The following is a 21,065-nucleotide window of genomic DNA, read 5'->3' as shown; positions in this document are numbered from 1 at the left end:
ATGTATTGTCCTCGGCCGGAGCAGGAGGAGGCCTACTGAATGCTGTAACTGACTGGACTAGCCCATTGTCATTCTGTATTTGACAATCAGCCAGCATATATAATGACAATGGGCACATCCCAGTCTGTGCTAGGCCAGGGAGGGGCTGCTTTTGAGCACAGATGAGGAGTTCGAGCTGGCCCCAACAGGGAGTCTGCAGATCACTGAGCTTCTCTCAGGGGAACAGTGCAGCTCACTGCAATCCCCTAAATAAAAAATTATGGACAAATGGCGTCTGTAAAAGGGATCGACATGGACAACGGATGTGAGATCCAAATGATGGACGTTCTGTGAAATTTACCGACTGGTAGTCACCATAGAGAAAATGGCGGCAGGAGGGGCTTTTACTGTGAAAACAATCTTGTGATTGGTGTCTGGTTGAGGCAGGTAAGCCTCATATTAACAAATTAAAGGAAGGGAGTATGACCTGAGGTAATTAAATTACCAGTAAGCAATTATGACTTTCACCAGCAGCTCATGAGTTCAAACCCCATAAGAGTCTACTTAACTTTTATTTCCAAAAAGGACATTAACAGGGTCCAACTCGGAAGTTTCAAGTTTACCAGGTTCAGTCGTGAGTAGTTCATCCAGTCCAAGTTTTCCCTTTTCATCCTGAGAATTTTGGTTATGTTTAAAACATGGACTACAGGTATCAAAATGCAAAGCTAAATCGTGGACGAGCTTCTCAAGCATAGAACTGGGAAATGTGAGTGGTGCGGCCCAACTGATATGAGTAGGAAACATACTTATTACATGGAGCAACAGATACCTCTGTCAGCAAGGGATATAAAAAAACTAGTTATTATAATAACCACCACCTCTCGAGTCAGCAGCCCCGCTAATGTGTCAGTTTACAATGCACTTACATTTAAACCCCCAAAACAAAACATTCTGGGCACTTTAGCAAGCCAGCACCTATATTTCAAACACTTGGATTGCAGACAATCAATTAGTGTATTAGCCACAAATTAGGTGACCAGATGACTTCATGTTACCCAGCATGCTGAACTCCAGTCCAGATGTTTTCAACAACCTAATGCATTAGGGGAATTATAGTCCTGGTTCACTTCATGTGCTTCAAATGGACTCGCACTCCTTAAAATATATATTTTTTTAAAACAAAAATCCAGGACTGAAGCCTTGCCTTCGTAGTGACATGGAGTCATTCAATAGCGTTTGCCCAACCACAATTTAGGTGGCAAGACAAATCCATAAATTCTAGTAATATTTTATGACATATTAAACTGTATAAGCCCCCACTTTCCCAATAACCTTCGTAATCTTCCTCTCACAACCAGGCGGTTTTTAATACCATATGCAACTCCTAATAACGTGCTGTGTTAAGAGACGTGTGCTTTTTGTAGGATGCTGTGACTTTTATTTGACAAACAACAATTTCTAAAGAGGACCCCGCATCGAGGTGACCACAAGGATATCTTTGGTGCTTGCTTACATTGGCATGATAGACCTTGGTGGTTATAACAGGTAATGAAAAGTTATATACATAATATACCTGTTGAAGAAACTGCCAGGCGCTCATGTACCATATTGTCTCATACTTCTTTCGTTGGTCCATTAGTCTACAAACGGCATACACAGACAGCACACTGAAAGCGATTTCAAACATGACTTAATTGAAATGACATACCAGCCTCTACTCTGCTCCTGTGGCCCTGATAGTGCTGGCTGTCCCATTTTTTCTTCAGCACTGTGTTTTGCCTCTGATTACCGACTATTAGAGGATATGCCAAGTATTCAACTGTGTTCATTCTCTCCTCTCTAATCAGGATTAAAGCGGTACTGAGGCAGGGATGCAGAGCAGCATCGCTAAGCTGCTCTGGCAAAGGTTGCCACGGCAACACCGATTGTGACATCACCGGTCATTCCATAGGAAGGGCCTGGACGGATTGTTTGGCGCATAATTAATTGTGTGATCTTTTAGCATTCCGTGGCATTCCGCGTCTGCGTCGCATCTTATGGCTCCCTGCTCTGCCACTGTCCCCCAACAAGCATCCCCGCCTCCCTGCTTCTGAAGTGCAAAAATCCACCCTAAACAAAAAAGGCGCACAGTACATCATTCCACAGTAGACAAGATTCATCTAATGAGCTTTGTAAGAGGTTCCTATTGCATATCAAAGTGAGCCTCTCCGAGGATTTCGAGCTATTTTTCGACATCAAATACATTTAAAAGTCCTCCACGGAATGCATTCGAGAGAGGCCAATCAAGTCCATTCGACTCTGTTGGTGAAAGTTAACCGCCTAATTTAAGTTGTAAAGTGTAAATTACATTGAAAGAGAGCATCGCACTTCACTGGTTCTTCTGTTGTTCGTGTTAAAAGTTGGAAAAACTTTTTCCCGTCAACTTCAACCCGTGCCTAATTTGTACAGAAAAACTGAGATAAGTGCAAGGTCCCATATTTTTCTTAGGAGCAGCTGCTGGCTGCAGAATGCCAGGGTCACCAAAGACCAAGATTGTCTACCCTTGTTTGCAATTGATACACTGCCATAATAAACTAAGCACACGCTGGTGAGGAAGAACCTTTCTCACCAGGCTTGGCCAGGCTAGGTCCAGGTCAAGGCCGGATAATTAACAAACATCGCACGTGTGAGGAAAGAGGGCTGATTGCAGAGGCCCCCTGACTTTTTGCCAGTGTTTTCCTGACTCTGATGGTGCCCTGAGTACTGCTAAGCAGTCCCAGGGCCTGTGCACTGTATAAAATGAGTATGCAAATTAGGCTAATTATAACTGGCTAAGTCAACCTACAGATAAAACCCCTAGTATATGGTAGGGCATGCAGGTTTACGGACCCCAGCATAGGTGGTGCACCCATAGGTGCACTGCTGAGGTGCCCAGTGTCATTTTAAAGGCAGGCCTGCCTTGCTGGCTGCTTTTAAATTAAAGTTACATGCAAATTCAACTTTGGAATCAAAAGTACTTCCAAAGTCGTAAACTACCTTATTTTTACATATAAGTCACCTCTAAGGTGTGACCTGTGTGCCCCTAGGGCTGGGTGCCATGCAACTATAATTAGGGACCTTATAAAAATAGGTTTCTAAGCCCTGGTGAGGTAAAACAGCCAAATTTGTTTTCCCCTCATTGTAGTGAATGGCCTTCATAGGCTACAATGGGGAAATTTTATTTAAAATTATAAAGTCCCCTTAAGAGTCAAATACCTTAAGTTTAGTATCAAATTAATTGTTATAATAAATCCCACAACTTACCATTGTTAGATTTAATATACGTTGTTCAGGTAAAGAGTTATAAACTTTACCTAAAAAGTAGCCAACTTTAGCCCTGTAGTGTTCTGCTCTGATTGGCCAGCCTCTGGCAGCCTGGCCAGGCTGCCTTGATGAGGTGTGAAGTAGCCTGGGCTCAGCACAACGGAATGTGCATGGGGGAGAAGAACTTCTTTCAGCAGATGGAGAGACAGGAAGGGGGAGGGCTGCCAAGCTGGTCTTCAAAGGCAGGGAAGGACATTTGGAGCAACCCAGCACCTCCCTCACATCCTGAAAACCCAGACAATTAGGTGCCTCCCTGATTAGATTAGGAGAGGGCAGGAGAAGGGTGTGTTTAAGATTTTTAGCCTCACCAGTGGGGAGGGTCAGCCAGATGTAACCTCCAAAACTAACTTTCATACATGATGGATTTTTGAAGAATGTTGCTCCCTGGGATTGATTTTTGCCACACTTCCCAGGAAGTGGTCTTCACAGGGAGAAGGATCCTGCACCTGATTGAAGAATCAGGATCCCACTGTTTTTCACCCAGGAGCAAGAATAAAACTGGCAGACCTGCACCCACACCTCAGATCCCTACCAGAATTCCAAAAGGAAGAACTAAAGAAGAAGAAGGACTACCCTGCTGGACCCCTGACCTGCACCTGGACACTGCACTCTGGAGTACTGCACCAGCTGCACACTTGGACTTCACCACAAGAAGGACTTTGCCTGGCTTCAACTGGCTCAAGGAGGAACTCCCTGTTTGCTACAGGTGAAAAATTGCTAACCAGAGTTCCCTGCACCAGCTCCTGAAAGAAACTGGCCAGCTGACCACTGTCCAGTGAGCAATTTGGAGTTTGCGCCAGGTGAATTCTGGGAGTTGTAGTCCACACCCTCAAGGAGCATCTCAGAGCTTCTGGACCTTGGAGTGAGCTGTGGACCTCAAAAGAACCTTAAAAGAACATCTGGAAGAAGATACAGAAATTTGGAGAACTTTTGGAAAAAAGTTCCATAAAAGGACCGACCCGCCGCAGCAACTCTAGCTGGCTTGCCTCAACAGCGACCCGACCTGACTTGCAGGTTCATCCCGGTGAAGAAAATCTCAGAAAAAGTGACTACGTCCGAACATTGAAAGTTGACCGGGACCTCCCAGACCATGTATTCAAAGAGGGCTCCAGGGACATCAGATCAAGATTAAGGTTTGCCCCGGTTGAAGGATTTTCATCTTGAAAAAATGACTAAGTGCGAAGGCAAAAATCTCCACAGAGGGCTCTCGCGACGTGTATCCGAGGAAGAGTTCCAGGAGGCTCCGACTTGGTCCCGCTGAAGAAAATCTTCAAGAAAACAAATACGTCCGAAGGTAAACGTTTGACCGAGGCCTCCCGCGGGTTGTAGCTGAGCAGGGCTCCATCACAGTCGGCTTTAAACTTTGACTTTGCCCCGGTCGAGGTGTGACCAGATGACCAGATTGGTGCTATTAGTTCGAAGCGCTAAAAAGCAATAATTCTTTAAAAATTCATATCTTCGGTTCCCCTTATCTGATTTTAATAATTTTGGGGTCATTTTAAAGATAAAAATATAATAAAGTTTTATAAATTGATGTTGGAGTTTTATTGTGTTTTGTGTTTTACGTATTTACTGTTTTATGATTGTTAAATGCTTTACACATTTGTCTCCTCAGTTAAACCTTGTTGCCAAGCTACTAAGGGTTGAGCTGGGTTTTATTTATTGAAACCTAACTGGACCTAAGTGGAGGTTAGTGGGCTATTGCTAAGTTTAGGTACTTACCTGCCCTTACCAATAACCCATTTTCCAACAACATGCTATCCTCAATCTGCCTTCTCGACAAGTCAAAATATCGAAGTCAGCAGCCTCAAGACGTCTGCTAAATGTGAAGTTGAAAACTCTCCATATCTGATAAAAAATGAACAGGCCTTTACAGCTGAATGTGTTTGGCATAGAACCAGATCGCTAACAAGGCCTGGAACACTGCTCTCAATTGCCACTGACTCAAACGTAGCAAAATCCTCCCAGAATTATCAAGAATTGCACCGACTCCCTGACCCTCTTTAAACAAAGCAATCACACACATCTAGACCCCAGGCCAGTTGGTACATGGAGGATCTCAGTCTGATGAAACACTGATAACATCTGGAGCACAAATTTAAATTGAGCTACAGCAATACAGGTAGGAGCACATTCAAATCCATTCTGAGACTCTACCACCAAATGATATGGACCACCAAACGCCCCTGTCGTTGATGTCAGCACCAACAGAAGCAAAGAAATCTTTGCCATTTTGAAGGATTTCACCTCACCTCCAGCCCCCTCCAACTCGATCATCACTCACAGGACCTCTGCTACAATCTCTATTAATTATTCAGCAAAACAATTACCTTCCATCTACAGCAATTTCATCTACCAACTGGACCCATCCGACCCCTGCCCCACCATTCCTACTCCTGAGGACTGCAACACACCAGCACTATACTCTGAATATCTCCACATCTTTAGTGACCTTCCCAGATGTTTGGAAACATACACCTGTCCTCCCATTACTGAAGAAACCCTCCACAGAACCTTCATTGCTTGCCAGTTACTAACGGATCTCCCTGCTACCATTCCCACCAAAGGTCTTAAAGAAAATCAATAACAAATGCCTCACTTAATACCTCAATAACTACCAACTCCTCAACACCACTCAGTCTGGTTTCAGACCCAGCCACAGCATGGATGCCTTTGTTGTTGCCATGGATGGCATCCACATGTCTCAAAATAGAGGAGACACAGTGTCCTCATCCTCCTGGACCTCCCCCCAAAGCATTTGACTCAGTCTCCTACCCCATCCTCATCCGTTCACCTGCATGACATCGAAATCCAAGAACATGCACTCCATTATATCTTCTCCTTTCTGACTGGAAAGACCCAGTCAGTCAGCCTGGTACCTTACAGCGATCCACAGAGATATGACTACCACCCACTGCCACCACCCATGCCAAGACCCTCGGAACATTCATCCGTAGCAAGCTATACATAACCACCTAAGTCCATGCCTTCGCCATCTTATGCTTCCATACCTTGAAGATGCTGAGGAAGATTTTCAAATAGCTCCCATTCAGCACCTGGAAAACTGGCACATAGGCACTGCTCACAGGCAAGCTGAACTACAGGAACAACCTCTATGCCAGGATAAACAAAAATCTCACCAGAAGGAGACAGAAAATTCAGAACTCAGCAGCCAGAATCACTCTCAACCTCCCACGTCACACTCATATCCCACCACACCTCAAGGCGTTCCACTGGCTTCCCATATACAGACAAGCACAAATTTAAACTACCTTAACCACACTTTCAAGGCACTACATAACACCGGCCCAGCATGCCTCAATTATCACATCTGCTTTCACAAACCTTCCAGAGAACTCCGCTCACCTGGACTCCTACTTGCACACATCCCACGAATGTGGAAAACCAGATCCAGGGGTTGAGCTTTTCCTACATCACTCCTAAAGCAACAAAACAAAACATGACATTACATAACATAGCAAGCTAAATTGGGTACATTTATTTCACTTTAATGGGAAGGTAATAACTTGTTTAGTTGCATTATTGTAACTGTTTTAGAACCGGTTTTTAATTGGATCATTGTCTATGTAGACCTTAAAGAATTAGAAAAATTGCAATTTTCGATTTCAGTGATACTTATCACACACTACTGTGACCTTTCTTTGTAACCTTTCAAGCTTCATAAATGTTAATCAACAAACTAATTTAAAACTATAATAGCTACTTGAGTCATAAAGGTAGCTGAGTTGTCCTTAAAACAAAGCTGTGCAAGAATATGTGGTGGAAGAGTTTCATTGAACCATAGAAAAAAAACAGACCTGAGGAGCAAATGTGGTAAGAAAGAACTAAACACAGGGCTAGTACTTGACTTCTGCAGTAACAATTCTATTTTAATAGATTTTGTTAATCACGATCTGAAATAGTGGTCTAGCACGGTAACTGAAGGCCCTTTTGCAAGCAAGGAAAATGGGTCAAGTGCCACCAGTTGAGTAGCTGAGTGCCAGGGCTAATTCACCACTATGCCTGCTGCACTAATGATAGCTGCACCTGTGATCAAAAGACCACTGATGTGATGATAAGGCCTAACCATGACAGATACAGACTCAGCCACGGACACAGTTGTGGCTCTGTTTGATTACAACAATTGTGTTTAGATCATCAAGAAACCGTCATCACCAAAATGGGGCATATTCAGCACTATGCTTGGCTACACATGTAGTTGCGGCTCGCGGGTGTTAAAAGGTGCGGGGTGGCGTGCACGGAGGGGAGCGGGGTAAATATTAATAAAATGTCCCAAAAAATAAACTTACCTGAACAGCGTGCTCCGCCTTTACTCTATATTTCAAAACAATGTCAGGCATTTACAGTGTCAGTTGTTGATGTAAGATTTGCGCTTGTAATACATGTCAGTATGTGAATACTTCCATTTGTTTGTATATATAGAGCCCTAAATATATGTCTTTACAGCACTGATACTGAATCAATCTCATGGAATGTGTTAACTGAAGAAATTCAAAACATTATTTTAATGAAGTAAATTCAATGCAACACATAAAATAAAGTTGAGTTTTGTGGTTGCGAATAAAGCTATGTAATCCATGACCAGTGAGGATTCTTCTTCTTACATATTATGGAACAACAATGAGCAAAAGACTTCGAAGTGTTAAGGTTGGAACTCACAAAATCAGGTTCAGTCATCTTTTATCTATCAGGTTCCAGAGACAGTCTCAGCTTAAATTTGACCAGTTCTGAGTGTCCCCACCTAGACTCATTATTCAAAGGGGCTGAAGATTTGCCATATATAAAACTTGGAAGATTTTACAGGTCTTGCTTTCTCCCTTATTTACAAAAGCAGGTTTTAAAAAAGCCACCTACGTGTCATTTTATTTCTTTCCAGCAGGTTAACCCTTTTCGCTTAATTTGTTTGTTTTCTACATTTTCCTTAGCTTGTTCATATATTTTCCCCTGAAACAAAGGTTTAAAAGGAACAGAGAGCCGTTCCGGATTTAACGCTGTTTGAGTTTTCTTTCCTTTAAGCAGTTCAAAAGGGTCAACGTCTGAGGTATTATGTGGGGTACAAAGCTGGAATCATATCAAATTGACAGTATACTTTCAAACATAAAGTCCTGATTCTGTTACAAGACATGGAGGCTCCTGTTATGCTTCTCTATGTTATCTATACGACTCCTCAGCAGCGAATAATTATTTAAACCAGAGGTACCCAACCTTTTGACTTCTGGGAACCCCCACGTTATGATTACTGGAATCCGAGGACTCCCCACTGAATCATTATTGGAGTCTGGGGACGCCCTAATAAGTCCTTACTGAAAGCTGGGGACCCAATCTGTTAATATTCTTACATTTTCTAAGCAGTCGGGAACCCCCTGAGAAGGCTTCACGGACCCCTATGGGCCCCCGGACCACAGGTTGGGAACCACTGATTTAAACCATTACCATAATAAAAACTACAGCTCCCATGCGCTCTGTTAGAGGTGCAAACAACATAATTCAACCAATAGAAACAGTTCTTCAGTCAAGAACATGCCTGAGTAGAACCTACTCTTCACCCATTCTTTGTTGCTTATCATTGAGATGTGTCCTATTTATTTTTCCTGTATTGCTTGGAGATAATTTATGCCTATATTGCTTATTCTCAATTGAAGAGAATATTTAAAGAAAGACAGAAGAATTGATTTTGGAGCTCCGCTGGTTCCACTGGACCAGGGCCCTGAAGGGTTATTAGGCTGTGTCTGATGCTCACTGCCACAAGACAGGATGCAAGTGAGATGGAGGAAAGTCCTGTCAGGTCGACAATACCCATGTTCAGTGGGGAAGTGCTTAAAGGAGGAGCCGCACAGTAGTTTAGAAACACTGGCCACAGATAAGAACCTGGGTCCTTTGCAGAAGGATTCTATTAAGAGACTCTGCATTATAAGTGGGTAGGTTTATATGAATTCCATATTCAATTTTAAATTATTTAAAATTAAGCCCTAAAGCATCAATTTAGCTGGAATTAAATTTCATTAAGGTGTGTGTTGGTTATATGCCTACACTAGGAGACCAAGCAATTACTATCGCACAATGGGCAGAGGGAATACCAGAATATAGAGACCCTCCATATTAATTCCAGGCTGGAGAAAGGCAAATGAGGTGGCTTCTCCTTGGCCAGGAGCTTCAATCAATGAAAGACATGGTTTGCTGTGTATTTTCAGTAGCTATGGAGCCCATTTAAGAGACACTAGAGAAGTTATCAAAGCATATCAAATGCCTAAAGAGCCTTCTTTGAATGTTTTGAAGGATGGATCACTAGTAGGGATAAGTATGCACCACCACTAGTAATAAGGTCACCACCCTTGAAAGTCCAGTCAAGGTCTCAATACATTAGCCCCAACTCAATCCTTGGTAGCTGGCTGTCAGCAGGCAGGCTTAACTTAGGAGACACGCGTGTAAAGCATTTAAATACACCAATACAGTAAATAATTAAGTCACAACGGACAATAAAAATCCAGCACCAATTTATAAAAATAAGAAATACTTTTGTCTTTAAAATGACACCAAAACAACAAAGATCCAATATAAGGAACTGGAGATATGAATTTTAAAGATTAAATAAAAAAATGTCAATAGCGCTAACCGGGGACATCTTGTCATCCTAGACGGGACCAAGTCGCAATTTGAGGCCGACTGCGATGGAGCCCTGCTCGGATACACTGAGCGGGAGGCCTCTGTCAAAATTTTACCTTCTGAAGTATAAACTTTTTGGGAGGATTTTCTCCCTACTTCATGCTGTTCTCTCTAGCAAGCCGATTTAGATGCAACATTGTCGGATTGCTTTTCCGTGAGGCCCAGACAAATCCTTGAAGTCTGGATCTCCGGAGCTTTCAGCAGGATGAACCTAAAATTCAGGCCGAGTCATGGTTGAAGATAATTGGCTTGCCTCTCTACATCAGGTCGGTCCACTTATGCAATTTTACCAAAAGTTGCTCCAAACTTCTAAGACTTCTTCCTGAAGTTCCCCTTGAGGGTTCAAAGTGTCCAAATCGCAAATCCAAGGGTGTAGAAGCTCTGAGATGGTCCTTGAAAGTTTGGACCACAATTCCCACAATGCACCTGGCCGAATTCTTAAAAGCCCACTGGGCACACTCCAGGCAGGGGACTTCTTGTGGAGATGGTGCACAGAAGCTCTGCTAATCTGTAGCTTTCAGGAAATCCACTCCTGTAAAAATGATGGCTCTTTATTTAGTGGAACAAAATGAGGTACACACTGTGTAAAGAGTCCAAGCAATCCCATGAGATATCACAGAGGCACAAATGACATTCCAAATGCTCTCTTTTTGGGTAGTGTGGTCGAGCAGTTAGGCATATCACAGGGTAGTGCTAAGCATGTAAGGCACACACTCATACAGTAAGTGAGACACACACTCAATAAAGAAATCCAACACCAATTTATAAAAATAACATGTACTTTGTATAAACCTTGATACCAAGATCACCAGAATCAAGTGACTACTTTTTGAGATATAGAATTTTAGTGTTTTCAAAAGTCGACAGTGCATTTTTCAGATGCAGTAATATAATCCTGTGGAGGAAGAACAAGCATTGTATACATTTAGAGTACAGCATCTTGTGGGCCCAATCTCCTTGACTTAAGGTCAGTAGGGGACAAGGTCACAAAAACAGGTCATCTTGGGAGGCTCTGGTACATTTGGGTGCAGAGGTGTGTTGTGACGTCAGGTGTCCCTTTCAAGTCTATGGGTATCAGTCCGGTTACAAAGTGGCTGCAGGGATGGACTGAAAGATCAGTTCCTTTTAACCCACAGAGTGGCTCGATCCTTGAGCACTTAATGACACCGTTGGTCCACTCCTCCTCAGATGTAGGATGCAGGTGCAGTAGTATCTTCTGGCATCAGGTCTGGTGCTGGAGTTCCTCATGGTTGCAGGAGGGCCCGCAGAAACAGTCTGCATTTATGGACTGTGGGTCCAGTCCGACCAACACAACAAGTGGGCTCAGGTCTCATGAGGGAGACATGGGGACACCCTTGGTACTCTTCACCTCGGTCCAGGGCGAACGGGTGCGGAGGTGTCCTGCTGCCTCAAAGTCCACAGTGGGTGAACTTAGGGTGGGCTTCATCTCTGGAGGGCCTGGGGACCATGCTAACACTGCTGGTCCACTTCAACATGGGCTAGATGGCTGGGGTGCAGTGGTGATGTTTGGTGTTGGGTTTCTGGTGGTCCTGGTCCTTTTAGATCTGCAGATGCAGGGAAGTAGCTCCTCTACTCCAAGGGAGTTGTTCTTGGTGATTTCCGAAGCACAGGAAGCTCTCCTAGTTTCTTAGAGGCTGCAGCATCAGGACAGGTCAGTTGCTCCTCAAGGGTCCGGTGCAGTAGGCAGGCAGGCAGTTTTGGCACCAAGTCAGTTCTGCGCCAGGGTTCTTCGGTTCAGCAGACTTCTTGTATTAAAAAAATGGCCGGATTTCCTGAATCGTGTCCCCTTTAGGCTGGTCACCCTAGGGGTGTTTCCAGTCTGGAAATGTGATACGCCTCCTGCATAGCTCATTTTCTCACCTGTCCATGTGCCAGATGGGCCCTGGGGTAGGGGGTTGGCATCTTCCTTTGAGGAATGCTAGATCTGTGTACCAAAGGCGGTGGGCTTCTTTGAAGCTCCCTGCTTTGGAATGCAGGTCATCCTTTGGGGAGGGGTGTTCCACACCCCACTATGGAGAGGCTTTTGTTTCTGACCTCTAGAGATTGGGTGCTTTCATCCTGGGAGGTGAGATTCTCGTCTGTTGGTGGCAGACTGGCCAGAACCAGTCAGAGAGCTCACCAGTATTTGATAGGTTTTTCAGGGGGCACATCTAAAGTGCCCTCCGGGTGCATGTATTAATAAATCCATAATTGGAATCAGTGAGGGTTTATTAATGCGAGATGTTTGATACCAAACATCCCTATGTTCAGAAAAGCCATCATGTAGCTGGTGAATTCGTATTGACCAGTGTCCAGCACATGTATTTAGAATGGCTTCACTACACACTTACTATGTCTAAGAATTGACAGACATAGGGAGTCATTACGATCTGGGCGGGGAAACCCGCAGAGATTGGCGCTGACGGTCAACAGAAGACTGCCAGCGTGCAGAACCAGCCACATAATATACATCCAGCTGGGCCGGCGGGCGGAAACAGTGTTTCCGCCAGTCGGCCCAGTTGGAAGCAGGGCCTGATCATTGACTCCATATGGAGCCGGCGGCAATGTATCAGTGCGGCGGGTGCAGCAGCACCCGTCACGCATTTCACTGACCGTAAATCGGGCAATGAAATGCGTGACGGGGCTGTGCATGGAGGCCCCTGCTTGCAGCGCTGCCCAGTCAGATCAGAAACGCCGCCATCGCCAGGCTACCTGGTGGCGGGAGCCTGGCGGCGTTTCCAAAGTGGCAGTTTAGCCATGTTCATTATATGGCGGTCTTGACAGCCATGCCATTGGCAGCAATTACCGCAATCGCGGCATGGCGGTCCAGACCGCCATGTTCTTCATGAGGGCCATAGTAGAGGCATATTTGCTGAAGGATGCATGCCCTGACTTGTAATATAATGCACCCTGCCTTAGGGCTGGATGGCCTGCTGTAGGGGTGTCTACAGATATTACAGTTATATATAAAAGGTGTGGTTAATAGTAGGGAAAGATAACATTGCCGTTCATACGTCAGTAAATACCTGAATTTGTCACTAGAAAAAAACAATCCGTTTTTAGAACTAATTTCATTATACCTCATCAAAATAGGTAAATCATCTAACACATGGAGACATCAGTCTGCTTTAAATAACATAGAACACATACAAGTACACAACACAAACAAAAACAATTGTTAAGCGATTTCAGTTCATTGAGATTGTACTTCAATCATCCTTAGAATCTAAAAAGGTGTGGTTTTAATCTGCAGTCTATAAAACAATCCACATAGGAGATAGATGCATCGTGGCACACATCAGGGCGATACTTCTGTCCATTTTTTATAGCAGTTGTGTACCAAAAAATTCTTATCGCTATTGCTAAAGATTCAAGCAACCCCTCCTGCACAAAAGGTCGACTCGTTTCGGCCCCTGTTAGTTGCGGGCCTCCTCAGGACCGAAGGAGAAAGAAGTACCTAATAGGCAAGCAGGAAGTAAATATCCATGAAATTTGTTTAAAAACCTGTTCACAAAATACTCATTCCTATAGAAACCCCTCGTGTTTCAACAGACAAGACCAGAACAGTGCCCCCAAGTAGCAAACATGCTTAAAAACATAATAGCCTCTGAGCCAAGGATCACCCCTAGAACAGCCGCCTGAAAACCAGGGGTACTATTTGGGAAAGGAAAAATGCACTGAAAACAAGTGCACCAACCAAAATGCGTCCAGATCAAATGGAAGCCAATAGGACCCAAAGTGGAGCACATGGAGGAGGGAAAGAAACCAATACCTACTACAGCAGAATCAATACTTCAATAACCTCGTAGATACCAGGGAGTTCGCATGCGAAAAATACGAACTGTGCGTAGGGACACCAGCCTGTGTGTTCTTCAGACGAGGTCAAATCCAATTCAGCTAACCTGGAAACAAAGGTGTACACACATCAAGCAATGGGCAGCTTTAAAAATTAAAAAGAGGTGAATTATATTGGTCTCCTGAGGCCTGTGAAAGGAGAAACCGAGTCAAAACGCACCCTACTCAAGACACTAAACGGGTGCAGGAAACCGGTCGGCATTCCTTGATCACAGTCACAGTGCAAGAAACCGGTCAACAGGCTCTTAGTGACACAGTTGAAAGAAAAAATTGTGCTCCATAAGGGCGGCTGGTGCAGAGAGAACAAGCCCTTCATCAGGGAGAGCAGTGCTGGAGAATCGGGCATCAGCTACCGTCCAAGAACTGTAAAAGGGTCCTAGGTCAAGGAAAGTGGGGAGTCACGTGACAACAAATAGAACAAAAGAGGCCACAAAAGCGGTGGCTATCTTGGAAGAGAGCTAGCCTATTTTGGAGACACAAGGGTCCTGTTAGCAAGAGAATCCAACCCCGTCCCAGGTCCATTCGTCCTTGGGGACGAGGGAGTGCATACCCTCTAAAGCAAACCACAATTTTGAAGGGGACAAGAAGGGAAGGATCCTTCTAAGGTGAAAGGATTTCCATGGGCGGGGGTACATAAAGGCTAAAAACAAAAATTCAAAAAGGGGGAGTTCCAGGCCGTTGACTAGATGGGAGAAAAAGGCTCAGGGCAATTACACACAGCATAAAAATGAACAAATCGTAAACAAAAAAGACAAATTAATGTGCATTAATGTAACACCATTGTATCATTTCATATGGTGAGGACTGTCTATATGGCCTCTATAGAGGGAAAACGATACAGGCATCAGACCATCCAACAGGAAGCAAGAGGGGGCCCAGGGTAATACCCACAACATTGAAACAAAAAATGAAATACACATTTATATAAAAACCTTATATCATTTAATCATTTCTCATAATGATGCATTAGTAATAAAATCCATGAGACGAACACAGGCATAGACGTGAATAATCGCCTCAAACAAGATATTTTTCTGTACAGTCTATAACAGCTTATAGAAAGCAGCAATCACTTCAAAAGCAAGGGAATAGATTACCAATCTAGAGAATCTCAACAATGACATCAAAAATGCCATGGGAGGCAAATAATATGCAGACCTAATATGCAATCTGAAACCACAATCAAGCTGATGTGGTTAGAATCATTGCAAAAAAAAAAAAAAAACAATGACGTAAACAGTGTATATCACAACACATGTATCCAGAGAGACATACATCAGGGCCCACATTTCAGCCAAATCGTTGAGCCCATGACGTTCTGTTCCATATCTCTAAATCAATCTTGCCTCCATCTTATCTAGAATGACAGGCACAGGTTGTCCTCTTTGGTTTGTGTTTGCTTCATAAAGCACTGACCACCATATATCATCTGGCATATGATTGAATTCACTGAAGTGCTCCACTAAGGGTGTGCCACGTACTGAGCATCTGATCCTAGATCTCTGTTGGAGTATGCAGGACTTTACTGGCTGTGATGTTTGCGCTATATATATATTAATCCACAAGGGCATCTCACACAGTATATCACATTTTTAGTATTACAATTTAAAAAAAAACTGACTGATGTGTTTTTCCATTCATAATGACTTCTTTGGTTTCACTAGTAAACTGATAAGCTACACAATTGTTGCATTCATAGTGACCATTCAAGGGAGATAGCTCAAGCATTTCCCTAAGACATTTCTTTTCTGTAGTGAATGCAGCTTTAACCAAATGCTATCGCAAATTCCGTACCTTCTTAAATGCAAACAATGGTTTCTGAATGGCAGTGGAGTCAGGATCTAACTTTATTGGCTTTGGGGTTTTATGTTATCACACATGTCAAAGGGGTCTCCTTGGAATAATTTCTGGGGGACTAGTGGGGTGTCTCTAGGTGTAAACCATGCTCTCTTGGAGGCTGCTTTAACAAGTTTTTTGGGGGTACCCTCTGTTAACCAGCTTGTGAATTAGTTCAGTGGCATTTTCAAAGTAGTCATCCCTATTAATACAATTCCTTCTGATGCGAAGGAATTGTCCATAGGACAAATTCCTTCATAGTCCTATGGTGACCACTGGAAAAGTGCAGCAAAGTACTGCGATCTCTTGGTTTCTCGTATAACTCACTTCTAAGGTTCCCTCATATCGACATTATCCAAAGGTTTAAAAAATGTATTTTCTTGATGTCACAATGCATGGTAAATTTTAAGTCAGGTGTGCGTTGGTTCAACCACTCATAAAACACTGACAGACTGGTTATTTCACCATCCCAGATCATAGGAATATCATTGATGTAACAAAACCACTGCACAATAATTTTTCTAAAGGAATTTGAGTTGTCATAAACCCATCTCTTTTCAAAGAAATCCATGACCAAATTGGCTACCTCTGGTGCAAAGCTACAACCCATAGCCACCCCTTTAATCTGAAAATACATATTGGGGGTCATTATGACGCCAGCTGTCGGCGTTAATGTGGCGGCAGTACCGCCAACAGGCTGGCGGTACTTACCGCCACATTATGACATTGGCGGGTTGGCTGAAGCCAACCCACCAATCTACCACTCCAACCGCCATGGGCGTAGCAGCCGCCGGGCTGGAGATAACCAGCTCTAGCCCGGCGGCTGCCATTGTGTGCCGCCGGCGGGATTGTGACCCTGCCTACTGCCATGGTTTTCGTGGCGTTCGTAATGCCACGAAAACCATGGCGGTAGACACTATCAGTGACAGGGAATTCCTTCCTTCTCACTGATGGGGGCCCCCCACTTCCCTACCTCTCCGGATACCCCCCTACCTCTCCAGACACCCCCATCCCCTTACATCCGCACCCCCAATCACAAACACACGCAGACACACACTCATTCACACATACATACACGCATGCGTTCTTCCATTCACACACACATCCGCACACACTTCAAAGCATGCACACAGACATGCATTCCTATTGCCATACAAATGCGCACTCACACTTCCATACTTCATGCACGCAATCAACACTAAACACACACCCGCACTCACGCACACACTCACACATACATGCACACGCACCCCCACACACACACAACACCCCCAGGGGTCTTCTGGCAGGAGACGGGCCGAGGCGCTGCTACCGCCAGCAGCGCCCGCCAGCAGAACACCGCCAGGCCATATTATTTTTGCAGCGCCACCTTACCCCCATCAGCCAGTATGGCCACAGCTGGATTTCTGCCCTTCTTGTGGCAGAAATCTGGCTGTGGTCATATTATGGTAGGCGGACGGAAGGTAGACACGGCGATGGTCTTTTGGCAGCCGTCACTGCGGTGGTAGGCAGTTTTTACCGCCAATGTTAAAATGAGGGCCTTTGTCTTTAAACAAAATAAATTATTTTTCAAACAAAGGGTGGCCAAAAAATCTGTGAGGATGTTATGTGGAAGAGATCTAGTCTCTAAAGTTGCCCTAATCACCTCTTTGGCCTCATTTTGTGGGATATTCGTATACAGGGCTTCAATATCGAATATCACCAAATATTGGTTTTGTTCATTGAATGGTAGACCTTCAACTTTGTTGATAATATCCATAGAGTCTCGGATGTATGCCTGTCTGAATCACGAAAGGTTTAAGAAAAGTGTCAACATACTGGGCAAGAGGTTCTAGTATAGAACCACATGCTGAGCTAAGGGGCCTCCCAGGAGGGTTCTAAATCTTTGTGGACTTTGGGAAATATATATATATATATATATATATATATATATATATATATATATATATATATATATATATATATATATATATATATATATATATATATACATATATAAACCCTTAGGGGGTTCTCACTAATCAACTGATAATTGGTATGATTAGCAAGCTGTCTCATCATTTCTTGATCATATTTTACCTTATCGCATATAACAATTCCATCTCCTTAGTCTGTGGGGTTTATGATAATCAATTTATTATTGGCCAAACCCTGGATGGCTGAAACTTCTGCTTTTAAGCAATTCTGCCTGAAGAAGAATTTTCTACTATTTAGGTGATCGATTTCCCTTGGTACTATTTCCTCAAAGACCGGTACTTCTGGGCCAAACTATTTGTGTCTGGACAAAACGTGGACTTGTGCCTCAAGTCATAAATACTCTCCTCTGTGGCATCAGGGTGACAAGCAAAAAAGGCTTTTAGTTTAACTAATCTAAGAATTTCAGTTTTAGTTTCAACTGGGTCCTGAACTTTAAGAAGTACAAAAGATAACCCTTTGCTCAGAATTTGGAATATTTAGAATGGCTTTCCTGCATCGTTACTATGTCTAAGAATCGACAAAGACATAGTGGGGGTATATTTGCTCAAGGATACATGCCCTCACTTGTAATATAATGCACCCTGCTATAGGGCTGGAAGGCCTGCTGTTGGGGTGACTTACAGATATTACAAGCAGTGTTTTAGGGGTCATGGCAAGTGTGTGCCGTTTTGTGTTTTCACTTTTGGGAGCACCTTGAAACATAGTCTGCGTTGGCAGTCTACATATGTTTGGTGTTGGGTCCCTCAGAATGGCACAAGTCGTGCTGCAACTCTGAGGGGCCCTCTTTAGTGTCCATGCCGTAGGCACCAGTGGTACCATTTACGAGGTAAGTGTGGCATGTTCTTGTCCCACAAACCACTGCACTTTTACAAATCCAAGATGGAGGATTCCTTTCCAGAGGAGTAAGACCTGGCTAAACCAAACTACTACTGTGGCTCATGTGCATTAACACTCCCACCCTCCAGACCATCTGCAAATTCCATTCCTTGGCCTGCCATCTGGCTGGGGCACAGGGAGAGGAGGTAGACCTGTCCTGTTCTCTTAGAAGCCCAGTTTGATTTACCCAGGCCAACTTTCTGGCCTGTGCTCCGCGGGTGCAGAGCTCCCCTCACCATATAACCTCTGCTCAATGCAGGTCACTTATCCCCTCATCAAATCAGCTTAGCTAAGCCAGTTAAGGCTGACCACTCAGGAGAGGCAGCTAAAAGGCAGGATTTTGTCTCACATAAAAGAAGGTCTTATAACTTATTTTCTGTAATAAGTATGATAAATTTAATAGTGTTGGATTTATCATTACCAATTTTGAGTCCTTGAATTACATTCCTAGCTTCTTCCTAGCAATATTTATACCTCAATAAAAATATTCCAGTGTGAGCTTATGGAGCTAAGTATCTGCAATGGGGATGTTTTTCCCTCATCAGGGCATTTAAAACATCTTTTATAATGTCCTTGCTTGTAGTTACATGGCACCCGACCCCTGGGGAACCTTGGAGAGACCCTAGGGGTGACTTATATGTAAAAATGAGGTGGATTATTACTTTAGACGGATATTTAATTCCAAAGTCGAATTTGCATATATTTTACTTTTAAAGACAGTCTGCAAAGCAGGGCTGGCTTTAAAAGTGACAGCAGGCAACACAACAGTGCACAATCCAATGCAAAACATCTACTGGGCCTCTAAACCTCCCTGCCCTATTATATACTAGGGACTTATAGGTAGTTTGCCTTATTATATACTAGGGACGTACCGGGGTCTGTCATTGCAAATTGTAATTATACCTAATTACCATATACCTTTTCATCAGAACACTGGCACTGGGCCTGCTTAGCAGAGTCCAGGGCACAGTCAGTGTCAATTACCACCAGTATCAGTCTGAAAAAATTGGGGTAAACAGGGCTAACAGGATGACTTTCTCACAGAATGGAACTGATGGTAGATTGAAAAGGGGAAAAGCCCAGCAATAAAGATGGATGAGAGGACCTTGAACCACATGAGGTGAAACAAATCAAAGGATCTATTAGCAAGGAACCAAAGTGGCCACTGAAAAGAAGTTGTGCATCTTTTAGACTGATAGGTTCAGAAGTTGGTGAAGGAAGAAGCCATTATGGAGACAATTGTTATAATTCAGGGATTCTTGAGCAACTTATTTTTGGTGGCCAAAAGGAACACATTGGACATGCACCTGCTCATAAACCTGAAGGATTTATATCAGTGGCTGGTTTATTTCTGCTTTAAAATGGAGGGTATTTCTCTAGTTTGGGATATTCTGAAACTTGGAGACTGGATGGTGCACACAGATCTACAGTATGAAGATTTGACAGTTCCTTTTTGATAACCACACAGAAGGTTCCCACACTTTCAGTGGAGAGGTCAGACTTGGAAGTTCTTCAGTCTGCTACTTGGCTTGCCCACTGCCAAATTGTGCTTTTTGGAGCTCCTCAAGACAGTGACAGTGTATCTGAGGCCCATAGGGATTGGAAGTATTGGGTACATGAACATAGTATCATGAATGTTATATTCATGGTCCAAGACAAAATGATGATGCAGGATCATGCTTCAATGGCAATATCACATTTACAGAGATAGAGTTTGTGATAAACTTGAAGAAATAAGACTTGAATCAGACACGGTGCTTGGATTTTGTAGACTTCAAAGTAGGTTTGGTACAGGCTCAGCTTGGTCTTCTCGGGAACCATATTTAATCTTCAAAGAAAGAAATAAGGAAAACATGGCACAGAAGAGATTTTGTTAAAGGAATCTCGGTAGGATTCTGGTGAGATTGTCGGCATCAATTCAGATGATATTCCCAGGACCACTGAACTATTTAGCATTACATAGAAGTAAAATAGAACATCTAAGGGGGGGGGGTTCTTCTATGCAGAATTTGTTTTTGTTATTTCAAAGATCAGAGGAATTTAGGATAGAGTTGAGGTAGTGGTTGACTCATATTAAGGCCTGAAATGGTCAGGCAGTTTTTGGCATGAGGCCAGAGATGGTTATAGATTCAGAGGCTATCCTTAAAGTCTGGGGGTACATTGCAGCAACATTCCAACATGTCAATAGGTGGGCATACGGTCAGAGAAAGACCTACTTATTAACTGCCATGGAGTTATGGGCCGTCTTTTGTAATAAAGACATTCACCAAGGGGAGAGTGCAACATTGTATTCCTTTGAGGATGGAAAACAGGTCAGCGGTGTATTATCACCTAGAAAGTGCAAGATACATTACTTGCAGGGTTAGCAATGGAATTTTGTCTGGACTGAAGTATATCAGCAATAGTTGAGTATCTGACATGCATCTTCAATGAGGTGGTACACTAGCAATCAAGATAATTTTTTCACTCAAGGAGTGATGGCTGGATCTAACCTTAGTGGACACTCTGCAGATAAG

The 21,065-nt window shown here is 43.5% G+C and overlaps 1 protein-coding gene across 1 annotated transcript in view; it reads right to left on the bottom strand.

The window, feature by feature from the left end:
* The window catches only part of LOC138301512 (sperm axonemal maintenance protein CFAP97D1-like), a 419,805-nt gene extending 417,873 nt beyond the window's left edge, over positions 1-1,932 (bottom strand). Inside the window, exon 1 of the mRNA XM_069242024.1 lies at positions 1,688-1,932. Coding sequence (XP_069098125.1) covers positions 1,688-1,913 — 226 coding nt within the window. The 5' untranslated portion in view covers positions 1,914-1,932. The remainder of the gene's footprint in view (positions 1-1,687) is intronic.
* Positions 1,933-21,065: the final 19,133 nt, after the last annotated feature.

Source organism: Pleurodeles waltl, chromosome 6 (assembly GCF_031143425.1).
Source record: "Pleurodeles waltl isolate 20211129_DDA chromosome 6, aPleWal1.hap1.20221129, whole genome shotgun sequence".
Lineage (NCBI taxonomy): Eukaryota > Metazoa > Chordata > Amphibia > Caudata > Salamandridae > Pleurodeles > Pleurodeles waltl.
Note: the sequence above shows the minus strand (reverse complement) of the source record. Positions and strands in the feature narration are given on the sequence as shown.